Source organism: Myripristis murdjan, chromosome 13 (genome assembly GCF_902150065.1).
Source record: "Myripristis murdjan chromosome 13, fMyrMur1.1, whole genome shotgun sequence".
In the NCBI taxonomy this organism is placed as follows: Eukaryota; Metazoa; Chordata; class Actinopteri; order Holocentriformes; family Holocentridae; genus Myripristis; species Myripristis murdjan.
In genome coordinates, this window is record NC_043992.1 from 35,802,091 (window position 1) to 35,828,453 (window position 26,363).

The 26,363-nt window shown below is 42.6% G+C and overlaps 1 protein-coding gene across 2 annotated transcripts; it reads left to right on the forward strand.

Moving 5' to 3' along the window:
- Positions 1 to 1,365: 1,365 nt before the first annotated feature.
- Positions 1,366 to 26,243, forward strand: urb1 (URB1 ribosome biogenesis homolog). Of its 2 annotated transcripts, none has more exons than XM_030067885.1 (39): positions 1,366 to 1,632; positions 1,761 to 1,900; positions 3,342 to 3,493; positions 3,593 to 3,722; positions 3,817 to 3,913; positions 3,995 to 4,080; positions 4,633 to 4,758; positions 4,874 to 5,004; positions 5,093 to 5,288; positions 5,394 to 5,531; positions 5,648 to 5,821; positions 5,950 to 6,091; positions 6,707 to 6,829; positions 6,949 to 7,061; positions 7,165 to 7,284; positions 7,835 to 7,951; positions 8,834 to 8,972; positions 9,084 to 9,242; positions 11,020 to 11,219; positions 11,668 to 11,886; positions 12,278 to 12,463; positions 12,597 to 13,425; positions 13,585 to 13,789; positions 13,887 to 14,073; positions 14,162 to 14,220; positions 14,618 to 14,805; positions 14,938 to 15,048; positions 15,144 to 15,207; positions 15,310 to 15,478; positions 15,566 to 15,668; positions 15,774 to 15,934; positions 16,827 to 16,938; positions 17,266 to 17,372; positions 17,647 to 17,790; positions 18,875 to 18,984; positions 20,079 to 20,282; positions 21,175 to 21,416; positions 24,794 to 25,372; positions 25,921 to 26,243. In XM_030067885.1, exons 1-39 carry the CDS (start codon positions 1,506 to 1,508, stop codon positions 26,115 to 26,117), a joined length of 6,786 nt encoding a protein of 2,261 aa, XP_029923745.1. In that variant the 5' UTR covers positions 1,366 to 1,505; the 3' UTR covers positions 26,118 to 26,243. The 2 variants fall into 2 exon arrangements, with proteins under 2 accessions (XP_029923745.1, XP_029923746.1); XM_030067886.1 differs by having other exon boundaries at positions 1,506 to 1,632; positions 5,950 to 6,079.
- The last annotated feature ends 120 nt before the right edge of the window (positions 26,244 to 26,363 follow it).

Here is a 26,363-nt window from a genome sequence, read left to right on the forward strand (position 1 = left end):
TTGAAACCACCACCCTTTAAATACAATGCTGCGCCACAAGTATGTCTACTTGGTCACTGCAGAATCTATCTTTTCCCAAAATTATTACGCTGTAGTTAAGTGACTCTAAAACAAGGCATGTAAGGAACGGAAGTGTATAAAAAAGAAAAACCCTAAAACAGCACTGAAACTATAATCTCCACCTCCAAAACTTTATACTGAAATGAAATTCAAGCGGCCAAGAAATATTTGGTAGAAACCAAAATGAGAGTGGAGTATGGGCGACAACTTTCCATAAAACAGATGAATGCCACATCCTTACTTTGATACAACTTAATCTGAACTTAACGTGAAATATGGAGACGTAGGGTCACTTTATTAAACTTTCAGGACTGATTAATACTGAAGACTGCCAAGGGTCAAAAACACAGGGTCAAGGGTAAAGTAATGTTAAAATACAGCCTCTTGCAGGTTAAACAGTGGTATAAATATCCCTTTTTAGATCATATTTTCAGCACATCTGTATTAGTATAAGGGTCATCTTGCAATTTGGGCCACTCTGCAGGTGGAACTGGGAGGCCACAACCCCTTTTATGCTGCAGCCTTGCACTTGAAACCTCCTGGGAGGCTGAAATAATCATTTTTCAGAAGGGAAACAAGCTATTTATACACAACCTATTCAACAGATCTGATAAATATGTCACAGTAATCGCAAGAATATTTGTGTGATCACGGTGGCACAGCATAGCAAATAAGTGCAGCGTTTGATTTTCCAGTTGGTGCAGTTTATGTCAGGCTCTGTGTTTTGAAGCACACACCTGTGTTTTCTTAGCGTGCACAACTTCACCAGGATCCTTATAAAGATGCACTCAGAAGACAGAGTTAGGTGCTGTTATTTCTGCACATTTCACAATATTGTTTTCCATACAGTTAGGCCTAAATATGCATTATAAATTAGGGATTTACTAAGAAAGGCCCGGCTCTGGGTGTTTATGTAGAGCTGCTTTTGGGAACAGGACCAAACTGCCATCCATACACACGTGTGCAAAATGTGCCCAAACACACTGCTGCACTGTATGTCAGTTTATGGTACAGCGTAGGTAGCATGCTCCTCAAATAAGTAAAGGAATCTATTAAAAAAAAAAAAAAAAAAAAAAAAAAAAAAGTAAAATAAAAAGATAAGTAAAATAACATGGGTGAGAACAATGCATACAAGAGTTAATAAATTATGTAATTATTTTTCAGAGATTTCCTCAAAAATATTTCCATGATAAGTGAGTTAATTTCAGCGTAACAGGGTAAAATACGTGGGCTTGTTTTGTGTTTAAGAAAAGTGGGAAGCGGAACTAAAGTAAAGCAGTCGATGTTCCATGGCCGGAAGATAATTTCGTTGCACAGCTTTCTGTTTATTCCTCAACGTGGGTCTCTCAGGCTGACAGGAATCACATAGCATTTGAGTGGAAGCCGAATGGAAATAATAAATTGTCACTAAGTATTTTTTTTATTATTATTATTATTTTGCAAAAATGGGTAAAAAGCGTCAGAACGAAGAGTCGCTTGAGTCCAAAACTCAGGCGAAAAAAGAGACGCCGGCGGAGTTTAACGGCACTGTTTTCAAAACGATGCTGAAAGAGCCGACCAAAGCGATGAAGGGTGAGTTAAGGCTGAATTATGAATTATTACAGACCGTCACCTCACACAAACACTGGGCAGCCATGCAGCCCAGACACAGCCCGGTGTTTTCTCTGCAGCTCTCCGCTCTGTGCTTCCCTCCCCTGCAGGCCTGGAGACGTTCATATCGACTGCGAAGAAGCTGCCGTGCCCTGCCCTATATGATGTGGTGGAGGGCTACATCAAAATCTCCATGGAGTGTGCGGAAGTGTTCAAATTGCTGGAGGGAGAGAAACACGTAGAAAGCGAGGTAAGCCTTCACCTCAGAGCAGCCTGTAGTAAATCAGCATGTGGGTCTAAGAAATGATTGTCTGCGGTTGCACAGATGGACTACAATGGAAAAAGCAGCGTAAAGTGTCTTAGTAAGGTTTATAGTAGGGCTGCAACGTGTGAAGCCCTCATGACAAATAGTCCAGTAATTTTAGGCCAAAATTGGGGTCAACCTAGGACAAATTGCAAGAGAAAAAAACTCAACTGATTCTGTATCCTCAGTTTGTCCTGAGTGAGGGGAGAAAAAGTCCCAAGAAATCCCATTGGTGGAAAGTTTTGAAAATCACCTATTTATGACCACATATTACCAAAAAACACTGTTTTAAACACACAGGGGAAAGGGGTTCAACATTTTACTTTCAGATATCACTATAAAAATTCACAAGTTGATTACACACACAAAGACAAGAAAAAAAGTCAATATATATAGTAACCTTTTTAATTCACTGTTTAAATATCTGTTCTGGCATTTATTCCTTATATTCCTTATTAGCGCATATCAAATCAGACAATGTGTGATATGCATGTGTAAACAGAATAATTCAAAGAACTTGTAATTGACTTTTTTTCTTGTCTTTGTGTGTGTAATCAACTTGTGAATTTTTATAGTGATATCTGAAAGAAAAATTTTGAACCCCTTTCCCCTGTGTGTTAAAAACAGTGTTTTTTGGTAATATGTGGTCATAAATAGGTGATTTTCAAAACTTTCCATCAATGGGATTTCATGGGACTTTTTTCCCCTCACTCAGGACAAACTGAGGATACAAAATCAGTTGAGTTTGCTTCTCTTGCAATTTGTCCAAGGTTTTTTCATAAAATGACTGGACTAAAAGATAAATGGACAGTTGCGGGCCGGTCGGTCCACAGAGACGTGGAAAAAGGTCAGATGAGTTATCCGGCGCCATGTTCTGGACAAGTGGGTGAGTGCGCGTCTGGGTCCAGTGGCTCTGTTATATAATGTGGAGCATTTTCCTTGCATGGTTTGAGTCCGTTAGTCCCTTTAGAGGGGAGGCTCACTGCAGATCAGCACAGAGTTACTCTAACTGATCACCTTTCCGCTGTGATGACACATTTCTGTCAGGATGGGATCGGCCTCTTCCAGGGCTCACCGAATTGTTTGATTAAGGTGAAAAAAAGATGTAAATCATTTGTCGCGGCCTTTGCAGTCACCACATCTCGACCCAGCGGAACCTCTATGGCAGATGTTGGACCAAAATGCACTAAATGAAGGAATATCTTTTGGAAGAGCGGTGCTCCATCCCTCCAGCAGAGTTACAGAGACTTACAAAAACGCATTATGTTTTTTTTTTTATTTTTTATTTTTTCCTTGTAATTTGTCACCCGTCTGTGTATGTGCCTTTGGAAATGAATCTCCCACTTTTGGATTGAGAAAGCGCTAATCTAATCCTCATTATGCTCAGATGGTGCTGATTTTTGAGACCCTGGAGATGATCCTGCTGAGGACGGCCAGCGACCTGTCTCACTTCAACATGGTCGGCACCGCTATCGTGAAAAAGACCATCTCGGGCTACATGAAGCTTCTGCAGGGCTCTTTCAGTTCGGAAAATCACAGGTCGGTGTAATGAGCTCACTACAGGGCCGCGCTTGAGTTTCAGCCATCGGCGTGTTTTAACATATGATATCACATGTTTGTGCTTTCTCCGGAGTGTAGGTTTGCCCGTCAGTGCCTCAACCTCCTGTCTGCCATGGTGTCCCAGGGTCCAGACTCGGCCAGAGAGGTCCTCAGTCACATTCACCTCAATAAGAGTCTGTCAGGATTGGCAAAGAGAAAGGATAAGAGGGTGAGATGGATGCTTTGTCTTTTTGTCGGTGTCCGGCGTGCCTTGCAGCTGTCGTTTTCCCAGCACCGAGACGCACGCCTCTGTTCTTTTGCAGGGAAGACCTGATGTTCGCATGGCTTTCGTCCAGTTCGCGCTCTCTTTCCTGGTGTCTGGAGATCACGCAACAGTCGGACAGCTACTAGAAATGAAAGGTGATGGCTTCGGCATGCGTTATGATGTACACAAATTGCTGTACGTTCGTGTGACGCTGACGTTGCGTTTTGCTCTTTCAGAGTTCCTGCCGGAGATTCTGAGCTCGGGGCTGAAGGAGGACAGGATCTCCATCGTCAGCCTGATTTTGTCCACCCTGAAGACGAGAGTGAGTCGGCGCCGTTGCTGCTTCACTGCAAAAACGCAAAATCTTACCAACATTATTTGTCTTATTTCAAGTCAAAAATGTCTTATTTCTAGTCAAAATATCTCATTACACTGAAAATAAGACATGATCACCTCAGAAGTAACTTGTTTTTAGACAATTTTCACTTGTTTCAAGTGAAAATTCGCTTGAAACAAGTGAAAATTGGCTTGTTTCATTGGCAAAATTTGCCAGTGGAAAAAGTGAAAATTCACTTGGAATAAGTGAAAATTAGCTAGAAACAAGAAACAAATTTTTGCCAATGAAACAAGCAAATTTTCACTTGTTTCAAGCAAATTTTCACTTGAAACAAGAGACAATTGTCTAAAAACAAGTTACTTCTGAGGTGATCATGTCTTATTTTAAGTGTAATGAGATATTTTGACTAGGAATAAGACATTTTTTTACTTGAAATAAGACAAATAATCTTGGTAAGATTTTGAGTTTTTGCAGTGTTTAGCCCGTCTTGTTTTAACGTTCGCCGCCAGAGAGCTAAGTTCATTTCTCTCGCCGCAGGTCGTACTGAACAAGGCCTTAAGTAAAACGCAGAAAGTGCGTTTCTTCACGCCTGCCATACTCGCCCACATCGCATCTCTCTACAAATGGAACGGGATTATAGATGCAAGCACAGATGATGACAAGGTGAGTTGTTTTATTGCCTTGTGATACACAGGTAGCTAAAGCAGGATCATCACCTCTCTTGTTCTGATGGTAATAGGTCTAATTTTTTCATTTTTTTAAAATTATTTTTTCCCAGATGTCTGAGAATCCGGAGCAGGGTGGGGTGCTGGTGGTGCGGGAGCTCGTTCACAGTTTCCTCATGGACCTGTGCTGCTCTCGTAAGCACGGCATCACCTTCCACGACCCCAGCTTTGGAACAGCTGGCAGGTTGGTTCTACTGAGCGTGGTGATTTTACGTGCACCCTTCAGTGGAAATGTAATGTACCGATGATTAATAGATTTTTTTTTTTTCCAGAGCAGGCAACATCGTCTTGCTGCAGTTCCTGGTGGGGCTGAAGCAGGCCACAGAGGACCAGCTAGTGTCAGAGCTGGTGGTCAGCGTGCTCAAAGCCAGTCCTGATATCCTCTCCAGATACTTTAAGGAGACTCAGTATTCGTACACACCTCGACTCAAAAGCGCCTGGCAAGACAACGTCGGTTTACTGAAGAAAGTAATGGCTACCTTGTGTTTTTCTCTTTGTTGAGCCTTTAACGTTGGCCGACAGCTCTCCTGTTTGTTTCTGAAATACAATATCTTCTCCACATTCACGTCTCAGATCTACGAGGCTCAGCCGGAGATTTCCGTAATCTTCCAGACGCGTGAGATCATCCCTGTGCCTCGCCTGCTCTCCATGATCATGGTGACATCTGTTCCTCCAGTCTGTAACAAGGCCTTCTTCACACAGGGCCTCAATGTGAGCGACTAATCCTTACAATAATATCTGCGTTAGCTCGACAGCTGCAATACCATAAAACGCCTGAAATGCATTTTGCCACATGTTGCAGGAATGTCTTCTCTTGTGTCTGACAGTTTGCCAACACAGCAGTGCAGCACACAGCTCTCTCAATGACGTCTTTCATCCTGAAAAGAGCCCAGAAGAATATGGAGTATCTCTTGGATAAGTCCGTGTGGCTGCGCTCAGACGTGTACTCCCCCGACATGATGGAGGACTTGGTGCAGCAGTACAGAGAGACACTCAGCAAGGTAACCTCAGGGCAGAGTCACGGCGTACCCACTAATCTCGATGCCGCAAAGTAGCGTTTTTACATTGAGGCCCACAGCCACATCACAGAATGAGATCACTGATTTCCGCTTTTTATGATTGGTGCCAGATTTTGCCCGACATGACGGGCATAGTCGCCAAGTGGCAGTCGCTCAGCAAGAAGGACAAGACAGAGGCTGAAGAAAACAAGGAGAAGAAGGAGAACAACAGTGAGAAGGATGCTAAAATGGAAGGGCATGGTAATAACAGTTGTAAGACATGCCTGTTGTTTGACCAGTAAGCCCTTACGGAAAGAAAATATGTTTACCAATATATTACATGATTATTGGGAATTTCCCAGTTTGGGATCAATAAAGTAAATCTATCTAAAAAAAAAAAAAAAAAAAAAAAAGTGGGAATATCCCAGTTTGGGATCAATAAAGTAAATCTATCTAAAAAAAAAAGTGGGAATTTCCCAGTTTGGGATCAATAAAGTAAATCTATCTATCTGTCTATGAAATATATTACAATATATTACATTTAATATATGGAATTACAATATATTTAAATTTGTTATGTATTTGAAAAATGTCTTAGCAATACATGGAATAATGTATTGGTGAAACATATAAGGCAATATATTTATAAATATTGCATCAATATATTTGAATATATGGAATAATGCATAAGTTATTGCGCATTTCAGATATTGCAATATATTGGAAAATATAAAGACTAGTTCCCATATATGGAAATGTATTATCTAATATATCACATGATATTTTTCAATATACTGCAATATATTTTTGTTTCGTAAGGGAGGGTACAACCAGCCATTATAATTATGTTTGTATTTTATTTTTTTGTTGATTTATTTATTTTGACAGTTGCAGAGACAGCTGAGATCATCCTGCTGAAGGCTCTCATCCTCCAGGTCGTCTGTCTTTACCAAAAAGTAGTGCCGCATCTGGTTAGTCAGTGCAAATTTGACTTCAGCAAGCTCCTAAAAGGTACACATTTTATTTTGATCTTTTGATCTTTTGATCTTTCATTTTGATCTGGTTTTGGTTGGTGCAACAAAAGCCTTCAAAGCTGAGGGATTTTTTTTTTCTTCTTCCAATATCTCTAGGGATCATGTCAGAGAAAGGCATGAGAGATGAGGTGCCCCCTGTTCTGCAGTATCAGATCCTGCAGCTGGCCTTGGATCTGCCTGCCAGCAAGTTCTCCTGGTTCCGCATACAGGTAGAGAGGACGCACACTGACGGCTTTATGCCTCTATTATCTGTGTCATTTTCTACCACATAGATGTTGTGCTTGTTCATTTTGTGTTGACTTTTCTCTTCAGGACGTTGCGGATTCAGATTCAACGTGTGGCGAGAAGTCGGTGCTTTACCTGCTTCTCAAGATGTTTGTGAGCAGCAGGAACAGCCACCTGAAAACCTCCACGCAGATGCTGGTGCTCAAAGTGAGGGGAAATCTCTTTCTATTTTTCTCTCTCTCTCTCTCTCAGCCAACACTCCATCTAAGACAGTATTTTAAGCTATCTTATATTATTTCAAAACTTCCAACCAGCTAATCTTCATGATAGAAAATCGTTTTTCCTTTTCCCCATGAAGCACGCTCTTACACTCAGATCCACTTGCACAGGTTTATCCATATATCCTGGGTAGTTTTCAACAATTCTTGCATCACCTGGCGAATCTATATTTCTGTCTGTGGGAATAAAAACATTTCTGAAGGATATGCTTGCATTATTTGAAACTGCAGCGTCAGGCAAACAGTTTGTTCCGAGCCGTTTGTCAGTATTATTTGAAAAAGCTTGAAGCATAATAATTCTTGGGTATTTATAGGCTGCTTTGTGGTTTGATGTGGAAAGGGCTACACAGCCACAAGGCACTATGTCATTACTGAGCTGTACGGGTGTTTGCCTTTTCCCCCCCAGCAGTATTTTGCAAACTCAGAGGAAATGTGAAACAGATTGCTGCTTTTTTTCCCCCCCAAATTGTTACGTCCAGGTATTAAAGGACAGTGGAGCGTTTGAATACACCTGGGCTGAACTGGAGCTGTGGCTCAACCACCTGGCCAGACTCGAGCCAAGCCAGCAAGAGACTGTGATCCAGTTCTTAGAGCGGGTGAGCCTTCTGTTGCATCGACACGACATTCACCGACTGCACTTTAGTGGCGTGATCAGAAATGAACAGTTCAGCATTCCAGGACATAAAAAACAGCTGTAGTCATGTAGAATTAATAATAATTTCCCAATGATTTTGGACTGAATGCTGAAAAGAGCACGTGAGCTTAATTATTTCAGCGCTAATGCACTTATGTAGATATAGGAGTTCAGATGAAAATTAATTACCAGACCAGAAAAAATAAGCACTCAATGGCAGCAATACACAGTGGTTATGTTTGTTTTGCTGTTATGGAAATGTTCAGAACTGCAATGACTAAAAATTATTTTTAGTTTTAATTGGAAAATTATTTAAGTACTTACCAGAAACATGACATTTTCCAGATTGAATGGATATGGTCAGATGCACGGACAGTTTCAATGCATCATATCCGGCAGATGTAAACTGAACATATATCCCAGAGAGCACAAGGCATTTCTTGTGATTTGAGAGTGATGTTATAAAAATGACACTATTTTCAGTATAGTGCTAAAATCCCAAGCCCCTATATTGTTTGTATTATTAGATATTAGATATATTGAAAAAAGTACATTTTAATGGATTTGCTAAGCAATGCACAGCCTTGACTATTTATGTAGTGCTGCTGGTTGCTAGGCAATCACCGCTGCTTGCAGCAAGCTGACTTCAGGGATTCAGTCTGTTCTGTTACTTCATTTGGCTCCTATAATACGCTCATAATGCAGCCCACATGACTTAGTCACAGAAGCAGCCTACAGCTTGCTAAGACTTTAACTAATATGCCCACAATTGTATAATGCAGAAAGAACCTCCGTAATTTACAATTTAGATTTTTTCCCCCTGAATTCTCTGGTCGCTCTCCAGGTACTGGGGAGGTTGGTGTGCAATTCTCACATATACACAGATAAAGTTGCCAGCTTGGTCCAGGAGGCAGCCTACCTGCAAGCTAATCTGAGTAACCAGGAGGCGGACGCTGCCAGTATCCCAGTGTCACACATCGATGGTGAGAGTATAAAAGAAGCCATCATCAGTTCATATTTCCTGCGAATGACAAACACAATCACAAACCCGTGTGAACGTGTGGCTTCTCTCCCGCTCTGACGATGTCTTCCAGACGTGCTCGACATGCTGGATGTAATCATGGAGGGCAATGAGGGCGAGATGGAGGACTTTGGGCCGGCGCTGACTGATGATCTTATTATCCAGACCTTCCCCTTCAGCGCGGTGGTACCTGCTGCCCTGGAGGCCCGGAACAAACTGCCTGCTGATAAGGGTAAAGCAAATCTGCCTCAAGTAGGGCAAATAGGAAATGCATCAAATGAAAAATGTGGAGAGGAGAACCACTTACAATGCCAAATGACTGCTATTTATTCAGGGGAACATTTGCAAAGATAGAAAATAAGCACATTGGCTGTCAAACAGCAGATATACCATACAGTGGTGGAAAAAAGTTTTCAGACACCCCATGCATTTGTGAAATATTGCATTAAGAATCACTCTTAGGTCTTCAAGTGCAATTTCTTTTAGTACAGTCACAGCCAAAATACTAAACAAATCCTAAAAAAGCCATTAAAAACTTTATTCAATCATTCTTCAATCATTTTAAAATTGATTGGTTCCATAAAAATACATAAGAAATTTTGAGTATTGGGTCATTTTGGGACCAGTGATGAAGGTCGTTCTTTTTATTAAAAGACACAATTTTTGTTGCCAAGCTTCATGTCTATATAAAGCCAGCACATTTGAAAGTTCTTCAGACACAAAAATGGCTAAAACAAGGAACCTAACGCAGGAAACACGCCTGAAGATAAAGATTCAACTGTCAACAATTTAGTTTGGTTAGTTTTTCTTGTAAACAATAAACAAAAAAATATAATTTGTATTTGTTTGTATCTGTCTAATGCAGCCACACCTTTTGAAACACAAAAAAGATTTTTCCACAAATATTTCATGATAATATTTGAGATTGTGGGATTGTGTAAAATTTTAAGGGTGTCCGAAAACTTTTTTCCACCACTGCATATCTATATCTATATATCTATATTTCTATATCTATATATATAGATATAGATATATAGATATATGTAGATATGTGTATATATATATATAGATATAGATATAAATATATATGTATATTTATATCTATATATCTATATATATAGATATATAGATATAGATACGATAAACGCTCACTGTAGATCCAGTTGCAGCCGGCTTTAAACACACTGCATCAAGAGTGTGTGTGTTGTGTGGCCATATTGACTTATTTTAATGTGACTGTATACCTGAAGTGGGTTCTTGACACATTACAAATGATTCCTCCCTCCCTCTGCCCTTTATACCGTTCATGGATATGAACAGGGTTCTAGTGGATCATGAAATTGTCACAACATTTTATTACAGGCATGGAAAGTGAAGTAATTTAATCAATCCTTGGGACAAGTCATGGAATATCATGAAGTTCATGAAGTCGACCCCCATTAAAAAAAAAAAAAATCAGTAAAAAGACACAGCACTCACCAAATGTATTTATCTCCCATCATATTCACCTCACATTGACTTCCCGCAAAGTAAACCAGAACAATAAACTTAAAAAAAAAAAAACAGCAGTGCAGCTTTATTCTCCTGAACGACACTGAGACTTCTGAATCTGAATTTTGGTCCAGGAAAAATAAAAAACTCGGGTTGAAACTTTCTGGCGTGTTGCGCTCCTTGGCCACGCCCACTCGGCGGTGTGGCGGCAGGTGTGTTTTCAGCAGCCGTCAGCGGCAAAGTACCTGCGCCTCCATCACGGGGCGGGTGTGGCCAGAGAGGCAACGTGGCGGAACGTTTCAGCCCCTAGAGGGCAGCGCGGCAGAAGTTTTCCTGCGAGTGTTGACTCACTTCTAAAGTTTATATGGGTCATGGAAATTCAACATTTCAGTCACGTAAAAGTCAGGGAATCTCACATCAAACATCGAGTGGCAGCCCTGGCTGGATGGATAGCGATTCTGTTGAGATGTTAATTATCATGTCTTCTTTTTTTTTTTTTTTTTTTTTTTTCACCTCAGGGGTGGTGTATGAGTACTTGTCTGCAGTGCTGTCAGACGTGCTGCATTGTCAGAGGGAGCCGCTCCCCCTCTGCCTGGCTCTGCTGCAGTACGATAAAGAGCTGCTGTCGTCTGAACCCTCTGCTGGTCCTCACCCCTCCGTCACACATCTTCATCACTATTACTCCAAATGGCTCCCACGGCAGAGCCAGGAGGAGCTGGTCAGTTTTCTGAAGCACAACGCTGTTTCTATAGGAGTGGCTAATATTCATTTCTACACTGCAAAAAGTCAAAATCTTACCAAGATTATTTGTCTTATTTCAAGTAAAAATGTCTTATTTCTAGTCAAAATATCTCATTACATTTAAAATAAGACATGATCACCTCAGAAATAACTTGTCTTTGGACAAATTAGCTTGAAACAAGAAACAAATTTTGCCAATGGAACAAGAAAATTTTTACTTGTGACACAAGTGAACAAGTAAAAATTTGCTTGTTCCATTGGCAAAGTTATTTCTGAGGTGATCATGTCTTATTTCAAGTGTAATGAGATATTTTGACTAGAAATAAGACATTTTTACTTGAAATAAGACAAATAATCCTGGTAAGATTTTGACTTTTTGCAGTGTACATCTAAAAAAAAATTAATTTCTCCTCTATGTTTCACAGTTCAAGTTTTCCGAACACCATTCCAAAGGATCGCCACGTCCTACTTCATTCACTGCAATCATAAAAGCAGCATATTGCAAAGGACCCGACTGCTTGCTGGAGGAAACCTTCAGGACGGAGGTGGACGCGTCTCTGGCTGCCATGGCGATGGTCGAGTTTCCAGTGGCGATCAGGCAGATCTTACTCTACGTCAAATCCACCGTGGATAACTTCGGCACGGTGAGAGCAGAAAACCGGTTAAAGATGGAAGATTAACTGTGGAGAAGTAATGAGCACAGAGGGTCCCTGAACAACAACAAAAACATGTTTTTTTAGCAGGCAGCTCAGCCTGTCAATCAAATGAAGGGGAAAGAACTTCAGTCTCTGCACTTGGATTTAAATGTAAACACTGTGGCCACTTAAAAATTAAAGTTTTATGCATGTCTTTGAAGGTGTTACATTTCTTCAACATAGTTAACATACGGCTCTAACAGCATACTGTGTGAGTGAAATATTGAATGAAAAAAAAAATCCAACTTGTTTACAAGGTAAACTCTGCAGCTCATCTTTAGTAAAAGGTTCAATCAAATCATATTTCTGGCGGTTGCATCATTCCTTTTTTCCCGCACAGTTCTCCAAAGACACGGGAACTGCCGTTTTAAGGACCTTAATGGGGATACTCCAGGATGTGGTTGCCAAGTTACAAGGCTTTCAGGATACCACAACATGTGAGCCGGTGGCAGAGAGCTCGCAGGAGGGATCAGACCTCTTCCTGGAAATCAACCAGCTGTCCACAGCAGAGACCAACAAAGAGCAGGTCGGGGAAAGAGGCTGAAGTTGAATTTGATGTCTCTTGAGAGAGAAAAAAAATAAATTCTGTGAAATATGCTAATGATTGTTTGTATTGTTGTTTGAGTTACTGTGACTAACATGACTCCCTCTGTGTTTAGACCCTCATTGCTGCGTTGAGCTCCGTCTTCAGGCACCCGTGTCTGGAGCAGTGGTTTCTGGCTCTGGAGCTGGCTGCTCTGCCTCCTCACTCTCTGAAACCTGTGAGGCTGAAGCAGCTGTGTGCTCAGCTCAGTGACGACGTCCTGGCCCTGCTAAAGACCAGCACCCCCGCTCTTCGGGATTTAGGCCACCTAGAGCTTGTTCGTCACTATCTGGAGGCTGTGGAGAAAGCTGTGCTCAAGGAGCTGCTGGAGAGGGGCTCCCGGCCTGCAGAGAGACAGTCCCGGCCCGTCCAAGCCCTCCTGTCTGTCCACAGCTACATGGACTCCACTCAGCTGAGGGAACTGGTTTCCACGTTGCTCCTCCTTCCTCAGGAGAGCCTCGTCAGTGACGCCGCCCCGGCCGAGCTCAGCGTGTACGGCCACGCGGTGCTGCAGATCCTCACAGAGTGCAACAGCGGCGCCTCCCGGGACCACAGCCTCTCTCTGTCCCAAGCGCACCTCCACGGCCTGGGCACCCTGCTGCTGTCCTGCTCCAGCCCCGCGCTGGAGGCCTTCCTGCTGCAGACGCTCTCCGGCGAGCCGGGCAGCGCCAAGCTGATCCACGCAGACGTGCTGCTGCACTGCCTGCAGCGGCCTCGCCCGGCCACGCAGGCCATCAGCGCCCTCCTGCTGCAGAACTGCTCCACACACCGCCTCCGCTTCGAGCTGTGGTGTCTGGAGCCGGAAAACATGGAGAAGCTCTCAGGCCAGGCTGAGGCCTTTCTCCCACTGATCAACACGTACCTACAAATGGCAAGTAGGGAGGATCCTGCAAGGCCCAAAGATGGTTCGTACCAAAATGGAACTTCAGTTTACCATCCTTATATAAATATCGTATAAAAAATATTAGAACTTAGATTTCACAACTTAGATTTCTCCTCCTTCTCTTCTTCTTTTATCTTTTCTTTTTTGCACGTGCTTATTTGTCGTGCTGATAACCCTGTAGTGCAAACCAAAGCTTTAAAAGCCTTCAAGCAAGCTCTGCTGGCCGGGTTGTGTTGCTCGGTTCTGGACGGTCAGACGAGCGACTCCACGTCGCAGCGAGCCGAAGCCCTCGCCGGGCTGATCGAGCTCTCTGCCAAGCTGAACGACATCCGAGACGTGATCACCAGCCTGCCAGCAGCCCTTCAGAGAGCAGACGGTGTCGGACGGTAACAGAATATTCCTAATGATGCACCATGTCAACAAAAAAAACCAGAGTACATTATTCATGTCAAAACTCTGGTCGTAAATCGTTTGCTCCTTCAGATGGCAGCTGGTCGACGCTGTGTCCGAGAAGCTGGCCGATCGTCCGGAGGAACAGGAGACGTGGAGGAAGTCCGTCGTCGCTGCTGCCCTCAAGTGGCTGATCTCCTCTTACGGTCGCTCCAGAGATCAAGCTGCTTCCCCGTCAGCGCAGGAGGAGAGCGTCCTGCTGAGGCTGCAGAAACTCCTGGTGGGTTTATCTGGCTGACACAATGCTTTTTGGGACGTCAGAATTTCACTTCATGCATCGTAAAATTCTTGAAATCTTATTTGCACAGACTCATGCCGAAGACGTCGCTGCATCCGAGTGGAACGGTTTCGTCAAGAGTGGACTGAAGTGAGACTTTATTCTTTCTGATGTAAAGCACACTGCAAAAACTCAAAATCTTACCAAGATTATTTGTCTTATTTCAAGTCAAAAATGTCTTATTACTAGTCAAAATATCTCCTTACACTTAAAATAAGACATGATCACCTCAGAAGTAACTTGTTTTTAGACAATTGTCTCTTGTTTCAAGTGAAAATTTGCTTGAAACAAGAGACAATTGTCTAAAAACAAGTTACTTCTGAGGTGATCATGTCTTATTTTAAGTGTAATGAGATATTTTGACTAGAAATAAGACATTTTTGACTTGAAATAAGACAAATAATCTTGGTAAGATTTTGCGTTTTTGCAGTGCATGTGTCATGACTGATTTGTAGGGATGAGCTAAAATAATACTCTTCCGTTGAAGGTATCGCTACAGGGACCACCACTTCCTGGAGGCCTTGGGTAATTTGTTGGGACGGATGTACGGCGGCAGCGACCTCCCCAAAGATCTGCTGCCTTTATCCACCATGCACATGATGATCAGCAGCCATTCTCTGTTCCTGCCCACCATGCTGGACCCCGACGAGGAGGCCAGAGGGTCTCAGGCCAAAGGTAGCTGTGTGATGGAATGCCTTAAAATATATGAAATATCACAGCTCAAGGTTACCTCTCAATTGTTGTTTTTTTTTTTTTGTTCATAAATAACATAAAACACAAACACACTTTGTTTTGTTGTCATTGCAGAGGCGCTTATATCCCTTCTTCTCTGTCTGGTGAGGAAATGCCCGGCGGTCTGCAGCGCCGGTCACTTTGTTGTGCTTCTGGGAGCGTACGGAGCTACACTGAGTGCTTCAGGTGACACGTTCAGTCTGAGATCGCCGTTTTGGGCTCCGTGCACGGACGCCATCGCAGATCTTCCCTCTCTCACATCTCATTTTTGAATTTTGCAGATCAGAAACTGCTGCTGCTTCTCCAGGAATACGAACGAAACGACGTCAGTCTTCTGGACTTTCAGTGAGTTGCGTTGATTTTTCTGCGTTTAACGCGTGTGATAGAAGCATCGCGTTTGCATGCGATGCGAACAGTCAGTGTGTCGGTGTGCGTCGCCTCTTCCAGGTCGTTCCTGTGGGGGCCGGCGGCGGTGGAGCACCACAAGACCAGGAAAACTCTGGGAGCCTCTTTGTGGAAACACGCCAGCCCCGAGGACCTGCTGGCGCTGCTGAACGCCGACAGGATGCTGCACACCATCGAGCGCTTCCCTCAGAGACGCAAGATTATCCCTCCGGTTGGCGCTGAAGTCTTGTTTACTTGCACGAGAATTACATTATTATGAAAAAGTAACCTAATTCTCACAGTTTTGCTCTCGCTTCAGGAGGGCCAGGAGCTGCTCTACGATGAAAATGATGGGAAGGACCTCGGGAATTTGTACGATCCCTGTTTCCTTTTGCCTCTGTTCAGCTCCATGCTGCGGCCAGGTGGGCAAACGTCACTGCTGCATTGCCATAATGAAATAGTTTTCTGCTGCTAATGCTTATAACATCTACATTCTCTCTCTTTCTCTCTCTCTCTCTCTGTGGCAGAGTGTGTGATTGACTGTCAGAAGTTTGTCTCCAGCCATGCCTTCGGAGTGACTGTGATGGCCCTCAGCAGCTATGACTCCACAGTGCGAGCAGCAGGGTGCCATGTGCTGAGCTCCTACTGCCAACATCTGGAGGGTGCTCGCTTTAGAGAGAAAAGACAGGTAGGGAGGTGTCGCTGTGCATTCACATTTTACGAACGAGACACTCGCCATTAACCCTCTGAACCCCGAGCAGTTTTGGGGTGTTTTCTGCTCCCCTCACACTTTGGCTCACTGTGGGCTTGTTTTTCACTGCAGTTACAAGTGCTGCACCTCTATGGAAACAGCACAGCTGTGGCTATCACCTGAAGCCATTCAAAAATGTCTTTCACACAGTATGAAAGAGTTATAGTGCCATAAATAATAAAAAAATAAAAAAGGCAAACTGATTTTTTTTTGATAATTTATTTTACAAAAATCGAGAAACACTGGAATAAATGTACAGAATATTTTTTCAGGTGCCCACAAGTGTCACTGATCCAGGAAAAAAAAAAGTAGGGCTTCACATGATTTATTTCCTGAAATATTAACATTTTTCCAACCTGTAAGGTGTTTTTACTGCCTTGCCCCCTTCCATGTTACTACTGCTGCCTACACACTGAAATTCAGTGAATTTTTGTCATGCGACTGTTGGTCTCACCTGAATCAATCAAGATGTCTCAGATCCGCTGAAGACCGCAGAATTTTCTGTTTTTTGAATGATCTGGATTGAGTAAACGACTATTTTTTGGCGAATTGTTGAATGAAGCATGTATAATAAAATGATTCGAATGAAAAATCACTTTTTTAGGCTTAGTTTCGTCCTTTTTTCTACCGCTAAACGGAAGTCGGACATGTTGCATTCATGGACCATTGGAAAATTCAAATTCCGACGAAAAAATAGGTTTTTAAAGCTTCCAGCTATGATAAACAATTGAATTTTGGCGATTTTTTAAAAAAATACATGTCTTTCTATCCTGCCGGCGGGTTTGGGGTTCAGGGGGTTAAATACTGATGGACTCGTTTTTGTTTTCAGCTGCTCTACCTGATGGACATGGTGAAGAACGGCATTCGGCAGCAGAATCAAAGACTCCCGTTCGTCCTGACCACGTACATCTCCAAAGTGGCCCAGCAGATGCTCAAACCTGGTACGTACACACACACACACACACACTAAAGCAGAAATCTTACCACAGTTACCTTTTGACCTGTGTGATTTGGCCCATGGTGTGTTGACAGAGAGATGTTTGCTTAAGAGCTGTTTTGGTCAACGTGACTTTTTTTTTTTTTTTTTTCCCCAGCCAGAAGGATCTCAGTATTAGTACGATATGAAAAAGCAACAAACAGAATATACAGAGGAACAGGGACACAGCATCGACACCAGGGTCCAGTTTTTTTCTGTGGCAATGACCCAGTTTTCTCCACAGGAACACAGCGGTGTCATTTCATTTTGTGTGTTTCCCTGATTTCCCCAGAGGAGCACATGTACGTGGTGATAAACAAGTTCCTGCTGTCGCATCAGAGCCTGGACTTGAGACGAGTCCCCGAGTTCTTCAAGCTCTTCTATGGATTTGACTTGGAGGTATAGCATTACAGGTTTCTGCTTATGTTTTTTTTCCCGTTCTGTAAATCATTAATCACAACTGACGTCTGTAACCCTGCCAGATGAATGACGGTGCACGTAGACTCTGCTTATATCAACAGCTTTCAACCTTCATCTGTAGTTTTCTTTACTCCGTTCAGGGCGTTTCTTAGACTGACGTTATCTGTTTCTGTGAACCGGGGTCAGATGTGACAGTGTGACTGATGTTATGTGAAATTTTTGTGTTTATTTATTTATTTGTTTATGTCTGCAGCACAAGATGGAGCGGGAATGGATCCTGAGTGTGCTGAGGGAAGGAGTAGCCGATCAATACTCCTATGAACTGTGCAACCAACAGGGCATCTTCCACAGCCTGTTAGGCTTCGGCTGCAGTCCCCTGTGTGATGAGCACAGCCAGGTACCTGCTGTGGGAAACGGGCTAAGACATCAAAAGTGAAGACAGATGACTGACTCTTTAAAATGAACTCGGTCAAGACACAAAAAAAAAAAAAAAAAAAAATTGGGGGAATTCAAGACAGATCACTGAGGCTCTGAAGTGAACTTTGAAAAGAGAAGGTTAAGTCAAGGCAAGAAACATGACTGACTTTGTGAAGTGAACTTTTTTAAGGAGAGGGATAACTGCAGACAAAAAGTCGGACTGACGTTTTGATGTGAACTTTTTAAAGAAAGGGATAAACGCAGTCAGGAAAGATGACTGAAGCTCTGAAATGAACTTGGTAAAGGAAGTAATGACTGACGTGCAGAATCTGAGCATTATGTCTCATACACATACAGTCCTTAACCCTCCTGTTATGTTCACATTTTTGAACATCTTTTATGTTTGGGGTCAATTTGACTCCTGCAGTTTAAACTTCCACAAAATTATTATAACTAAAATTGTTATCAAAGTTTATGTGTCAAGTACTTTATGTTTTTTTGTTGATTACCTAAATAGCCCTTTAAATAAAACATAACTCACCCCCACTTATACATCCAGTATTCCTGTTACACGACAATAGAAAAATATGCAAATCACCATAAAATCTCACTGATTGACCTAAAATTGGAAAGAAATATTATTTATTGGTGTTTTAATGGCTTTATATTATTTCTAAGTACAGATTTTTGTTATTTATAACCAATGCGTTACAAAGTGTGAACAGGACATTGAAAACATATCATCATGTCAATTTCACCTTTACCCGGTAGTGCCCATTACATTAGGAACACTCATTAAATATGAAGCAAAAAAAAAAAATGATGTTAATCATTTATTTAGAGACGTTAAACATTGGCCTGGGTCAAATTGACCCCGAACAGAATAGGAGGCTTAAGTAAAATCACAGTATGCATATGGTTAGAGAAAAAACTTTGTTGATTGCAATAGTCTGTGTTCAGAATTTTACTGAATTAAAAGTGTCAGGGGCAGCTATCAGATCTCACAACATGCTGTCGCTGCACTGCTGTTACAACACTGATCTCTGGTCTGTGTGATCCACCAGGCCCTGATCATCAGGGTGTTGTGTCAGGCTGCCCGCGGGACCAAAGCCGGCTATAACCTCTCCAAGAGCTGTGGGCTGCTCACCTGGATCCTGCAGCTGGCCGAGAGAAGGTCAGCTCAAAGGATGTGACTCAGTCGACATTCACATTTTCATTCATACTATGACATCATTGCGCACAATTACAGTATTAGTCCAGTCATTTTATGAAAAAAGCTAGGACAAATTGCAAGAGAAGCAAACTCAACTGATTTTGTATCCTCAGTTTGTCCTGAGTGAGGGGAAAAAAGTCCCAAGAAATCCCATTGATGGAAAGTTTTGAAAATCACCCATTTATGACCACATATTACCAAAAAACACTGTTTTTAACACACAGGGGAAAGGGGTTCAAAATTTTACTTTCAGGTATCACTATAAAAATTCACAAGTTGATTACACACACAAAGACAAGAAAAAAAGTCAATTACAAGTTCTTTGAATTATTCTGTTTACACATGCATATCACACATTATCTGATTTGATATGCGCTAATAAGGAATATAAGGAATAAATGCCGGAAGAGACATTTAAACAGTGAATTAAAAGGTTACTATATATATAGTAACCTTGAATTAAAAGGTTACTATATAACAGTGAATTAAAAGGTTACTATATATATAGTAACCTTGAATTAAAAGGTTACTATATAACAGTGAATTAAACGGTTACTATATATATATATATATAGTAACCGTTTAATTCACTGTTATATAGTAACCTTTTAATTCACTGTTTAAATGTCTCTTCTGGCATTTATTCCTTATATTCCTTATTAGCGCATATCAAATCAGATAATGTGTGATATGCATGTGTAAACAGAATAATTCAAAGAACTTGTAATTGACTTTTTTTCTTGTCTTTGTGTGTGTAATCAACTTGTGAATTTTTATAGTGATATCTGAAAGTAACATTTTGAACCCCTTTCTTTCCCCTGTGTGTTAAAAACAGTGTTTTTTTGTAATATGTGGTCATAAATAGGTGATTTTCAAAACTTTCCACCAATGGGATTCCTTGGGACTTTTTCCCCCTCACTCAGGACAAACTGAGGATACAAAATCAGTTGAGTTTGCTTCTCTTGCAATTTGTCCTAGGTTGACCCCAATTTTGGCCTAAAATTACTGGACTATATGTATTGTCTGTTTAAATGTATACATTCTGTCCGTCTCAGGCATGTGGACCAGATTCTGCTGGGCGCTGTCATAGATCTGCTCCATGTCCTGTGGTTTGCTAACCTTGGGCAGAGGGAGAAGCATGTGGACGGGACCAGCAGCTCCTCATCTAAAGAGGACAAACCTCAGAGCTTCAAGTGTGTCCCTCTGCCGCTCGTCAACGAATTCCTGTGTGTCACATCGAGCATCATGAGACACCTCAGGTAAGACATCTTGTGGATTGTCTTTGGTATATGACTTGGGGTTGGTAAGGGCAAGAATTGATTTGCCTGCTTGAGAATTAGACCTTTCTTACCCCCCACCTCCATTCTCTCTCTCTCTCTCTCTCTCTCTCTCTCTCTCTCTCAGAGAAATTATGATTATTATAACCGATCCAAATGATGATAGTTATGTTGTTGCAAAGTGCAGCGCAATCAAACCTGTGACCAAAAAGGCCACGGTTGTGCAAACAAAGCCAAACAATTATCCCCAGCCACCACAGCTACAAAGCGATTTAGAGCAAACTACGGACGGGATACTTCCATCCTTAGTCATCATTAATTTGGTAATATGTAAGCCTACTTAATTAAACCAGCATAAATCTTTAATTCGAAGAAGAAAGGCTAGAGATTGCTTCACTGGGGCTTCAGTGCGTGGAGGCATTTGTTTTAATGTGCCCTTTGGCTTGAGGTTGCTGCTTAATGAAAACGGAACGACTTCCATAACACACTTTAATTGCAAAAGTAATTAGAATATTCCATGGCCGGTTCAAAAGAATATGTAAAAACAGCTGCCCGTATGTTTTGGCCTTCATCAGGGAGCAGCACACGTGATTAATTATGAGGCAGACAACAGCTCTAAAGAGCGTTAGGCCCTGACGATGGCCTCAGACAGGCTAAGACGTGTTGGAGTTGTATGTATTCTGAAGAGGTTGTCATGAAACAGTAAAGGTATTTTAGATTTCTGCTCCAAGGCTGCATTGGAACGTGCTCCTTCTTCAAGCTCCCACTACTTAATACTGGGCTGGAATCAAAAACTAATTGAAACGACACCACACACAGTAAATCTGAAGTTGCGGTCAAGGATTGCAGTGTTTGCTTGTTGTCGTCCCGTCAGGCTGGGGGTGAAGGCCGCACAGCTCAGCGTCTTCCTGCAGACTCTGGGCTCCGTGCTGAAGCATCGTGGGACGGCGCTCAGTGTAAACAAACAGGCTGAGCGGTTCACACTCCACCCCCAGGCGCTCTCCTCGACCGAAGCCCTCACTTTGCTCCAGTGTTGGGCCTCCCTGTCCCACAATGCAACACTGCTGGCCCAGTTACAGAGTCTGTCTGAAAAACACAAAGTGAAGGAACTGACGGGTGAGTCCTAATAAACTCTTGGAGTAGTGAGAGTGTCCTTCAACTCCGGATGTCCATTCTGATCACCTACTTAGTGAGCTGTCGAAATGAATATTTGAATATTGGGCATGTGCCCTAATGTACAAAGGATAATGCAGATCATGTACAAAAAGAATCATTTGCATCACTCTCTGCTGTTTATGGTAATATACATATATTCAGCAATAAGGCCAAAGATCCTCTCAGTTCAACCCGTCACACTCTGAGGAGCTTGGCCTAAATATTTTCATGCCAGCTTAGTTATACACTACTCACAAAAAGTTAGGGATATTTGGCTTTTGGGTGAAATTTATGGAAAATGTAAAATGTTCACGCTACAGTGATATTATATCATGAAAGTAGGGCATTTAAGTAGAAGCATACACTGATGATTTCCTCATCTCAAACAATTTCTTGAAACAAAAGCCAACAACAGTGGTGGGTATACCACAACAAAAAATGTCAGTGTCAATAACTTGTCATGTGCCCTTGAGCATCAATTACAGCTTGACAACGACGTCTCATGCTGTTCACAAGTCGACTTATTGTCTGCTGAGGCATGGCATCCCACTCTTCTTGAAGGGCGGCCCTCAGGACATTGAGGTCCTGGGGCCTCATTTATCAACCGTGCATACGCACAGATGTGTGCGTAATGGGTGCGTAAGAACATTCCCACGCAAAGTATGGGATTTATCAACTTGTACTTTTGCGTAGGAACATGTGTAAATTTAAGTACAACTCTTACCATGCGTACACACAAAACCTAGTGGTAGAACGGTGAAACCACAAATAGAACGCACGAAGAGAGTCACAGTGTTCAGCAACTTCACACGTTCCCTGTTTCCTCTAATTCATAAAAAAAAAAAAAAATCTCAATTAGTATTTTAGCAGACAATTTCAGTAATTGATGTAACAAGTTATAAAAGACAGCTGTGACAGGACAACCTGAAAAGAAAACTTGAAATGCAAGTGCCATGGCTTATCTTGCACTATTGGAGGATTTGGAGAACCGTTTTCAAAGAGCGTGCTGACAGTGAGAACACAGAGTGACATCTCAGCAGGTACCGCTTCCCCAAAAACATACTGATGGATTTATGCCGTGATTTACAACCAATTTTGAAGTGAGAGACAAAACGCACCAAAGCCATCCCAGTGCGCATCCAGCTCCTGTCCACCCTGGGATTTTTGGCCACCGGAACATTTCAGTTAGAGTTTGGAGACATATGCGGCATTTCGCAGCCGACACTAAGCAGAATCATGCCGGCAGTGTTGGATGCAATAGTTTCTCTAGCCCCAACTTATATTCAGTTCTCATACAGACATCACCAACAAGCCGAAATTAAACGAGGATTTCACGCCGTCGCCGGATTCCCAAACATAATTGGAGCCATAGATTGCACCCACATCGCAATAAAAACACCACCACACAATCCAATTTCATTCAATCAATGCACAAATAATCTGCGATGCAAATATGTCTCTGTTAAACGTTGTTGCCCGGTGGCTTGGAGGAACGCACGACTCATTCATTCTGCAGAACAGCTCTGTGGGTGTGCGCCTCCAAGCAGGAGCTGTTGAGGATGGCTGGCTTATTAGTGAGTGTTACAACGTTTTGAAATTATTTTCTGGGCTTCGTATGGTTTATTATAACGGCTCTATAGGTAATCGGGGATAACCACTGAAGCCATGGTTAATGACCCCCGGAGCCAACCCGAGGACCCCGCAGGAGCAGCGCTACAACCGGGCTCATGCTCGTTCAAGAACCATCATTGAGCGCGCAATAGGCCTGCTAAAAAGCCGAGGAAAAAAATCCATTCATGCGCTCTTAAAGGGATTGCTGCTACCATATATGGTCAATTGGAGGCGTTTCTGAATGCAAATGAGCCTAACCATGCACGAGCATGGCAGTTTAGCACAGGTGGGATTTATCATCACAGATTGCTTACTGGTGTGCGTACGACCGGTGTCCGCACATTTGATAAATATGGATTTTTTTGTACTTACACACATTCTAAGTTTCATTCCTACGAAAGAATTTAGAACCTTTTCTACGCACAGGTTGATAAATGAGGCCCCTGGGGTACAGAGCTCCGAGCCTCTACACAGCAACTCAGCTGATCCCATAGGTTTTCTATGGGATTCAGGTCTGAGAAAGTGCAGGCCACTCCATTTGAGGTACCCCAGTCTCCAGCAGCCGTTCCCTAATGATACGACCTCGATGAGCTGGAGCATCAAACACCTGATGTGAATTTTGCCGTTAAACTTCTTGTTGGAGAACAGCAACTTGTGCAAAAAGTACTGAAACACTGAACAGTTGGACATGTGCATTCAAAAGTTTACAGAAGGTCACATTAAGTTCACCTGTAAAGGTTAGAATGCATTTTAGGTTCATCCTGAAATTTCACCCGAAAGCCAAATATCCCTAACTTTTTGTGAGTAGTGTATATCCATCTTCCATCTTCTTGGGTGCTTTGTGACACAGTTAGGCATTGTTTTTGTGGCGTCATGATTCAACAGTTCTGCTCCACAGACTTCACTCTGAACAAGATTCTCCTTTATTGTCTTTGATAGTAACATAACTGATACGGAAAGCCGATAAAAGCAGCTGAGTACAAAACAACGCATGAAAGAGTGCTGAGGGCTTGCTTTTTTTGGTTGGTTGGCCACAGCTCCTCAGCTCTCTGAGCTCTATAGTTGTTCTCATTCTGTTTAAATTATTCTAATAGAAGAATATGAATCCAATCCAGGGCAACTCTTGAAGTGCAGAAAAAGCCTTGAACACATTAGTATTTAAGGACTGCGCAATTTGAAATCATAGGCCTTCATCAGGTTGAAGTTTTTGGGTTCATGATTTCCTATTTGCTTGAGAGCACCTTCATTAATACACATATTTTCTGCATTGCTTTATTAAGAATGCTCGCCCTCTTCCTATATTTGATGAATCTCAGCATCTAAAAAAACCCTAAGAGTCAAATTACATATGTGGAAGTTTGACTGCATAAAATATTGAAATATTTGTCTTTTCTGACCTTTTGCTACCTTCTCCCAGAGGCTGCATAGTCAAGTCTCCATGTATCCACTCTGCTGAAGTCTCCCCGAGCAACACTGTAGTCGTGCTACAAGAAAGCTGCTCTGTGGCTGACCCTGTGTTCTGTTCTTCTTATTGAGGGGGCATAGAAAAATATATCTTCCCTGCAGGCGTTAACATCATGACGCACAGTCACATTATATGGCTGGACTATTTATAGTTTTCTCTCATGGTCAGTGGAGACATTAGAGATATTGTCTGCCTTTGTAATTAATCTTTTCCCTCATGTGAGACGCGGGATAAACATAGTTTTGTTGATCTTGCCTCTCAGGGACGGGAAAAGATAAGAGCAGAGGTAAAGGCTTCTTTCCAAAGACCCGCGCACGCAAAGAAGACCTGGCAGAGGACGCCGAGACGGAGAAACAAGAGCAGACTCTGCTGACCGAATGTAAACCTCACCTCAGCAGCATCTTCGCTCACTGGGAGCCCGCGTGTCCACTCACTTCACCCCAACTGGCCCCACCGAGGAGCAGTCAGGATCCGGGTTGTTTGGCCGGCGATACCGCGCACCTGCTCACCAAATGGTCCCTGAGGTGCTTGGTGGAGGGCTCATATGATGACAGCAGGACCAAAGCCTTTTTGCAGTGGCTTGACAAGGCCGTGGTGAAACACAAAGACATTGTGGAAGTGGTGATGCACGACCCCGGCCTGAGAGCCGACCTCCTCAGACTGTACCATCAGGCCGCTGAGGCCCAGTGTCCTGCCACTCACTCAGCAAGAGTGGAGACTCTGCAGCTGTTCACCAACATTATGATAAAGCTCTTAGAGACCCAAGGCCAAACTCCACATGACCTGGGTCAGGTGCTCGGTGCGTGCCAGTCAGATGCTACACATGATCAGTCCAGAAGTGGTAAGAGGATACGTCCTTATTCAGTTATTTTTAACCATATCTTTCTATCACTGGACGCTTATCGATGCACAGTGAACAACACATGCACAGCTGCACAGAAACACGGGTAGACTTGCTTTCAATATTTTACTGTGGATACAAAACATTACTGTACAATGTTGCACTTAAAAATTCACTTATTCACTGCATTCTGTGTTCATATACAAAGGACATCTGGTGCATTGCCACCCCAGCCCTTTGATGACGGGGCGGCCCTGTCGTTAGAGAAACCATTCCATAATTAAAACGTCCCAGGTTCAGTCCCATAACGCCCAGTGTTGTCTTTGTGTCCTGCTCAAGTGTCCCTGAGCAAGATGCTGGACCGCAAAGTAAATTTACACCGCCACTTGAAAACACTTATTTATCGAGGTCAATAAATACATGAGATATCAGCTTGAATCCGAGCCTTTGGGCTTTCTTCAGCTGTACCTGCGATCCTCAGGTGTGCACATTCTTCCATTGTTCAGTTTACTCAGGCGTGTTCTCTCCCCGTGTTTCCTCCCTTGCAGAAGCCGGGCTGTTTCTGTTGTCACTGTACATCCATGAGCTGTGGAGTGGAGCCACATCAGCCCAGCTGTTCCTCTCTCATGTCAGCTTGGTGAACGGAGCCAAGTGTAAGGGACCGAAGTCGTCCAGATCCTCGCTCACTCAAACAGCCATCAGAGCCGTCTGCAACGACATCGTCGCCATGAAGAGTTCAATATGACATCTGAACAAGACTGAATTGTAATGTGGCTCGATATATTTTATTTTTCCTGCTGTTTGTTTCTCGTTAAAACACATTTTGTAAGCATTTGTAAAAACCTCCCAATATAAATTTCTTGTTTTACAATCAATGTGTAAATCCATCTTTTTTCTGATACAGTATATGGTTTCTCTGTGTTATCATGGTTTGTAAAACTGGAAATAATCACGTATGCACACAAGGACTTGTCGTGTTAGCCAGTCATTC

What these genes read in the sequence shown, in the direction of transcription:
- urb1 (XM_030067885.1), top strand. Translation starts at nt 1,506, where the DNA reads ATGGGTAAAAAGCGTCAGAACGAAGAGTCGCTTGAGTCCAAAACTCAG. An exon ending in TGTCCACCCTGAAGACGAGA is followed by an intron (nt 4,081 to 4,632) that starts GTGAGTCGGCGC and finishes CTCTCGCCGCAG; the next exon opens with GTCGTACTGAACAAGGCCTT. An exon ending in CAAGCACAGATGATGACAAG is followed by an intron (nt 4,759 to 4,873) that starts GTGAGTTGTTTT and finishes ATTTTTTCCCAG; the next exon opens with ATGTCTGAGAATCCGGAGCA.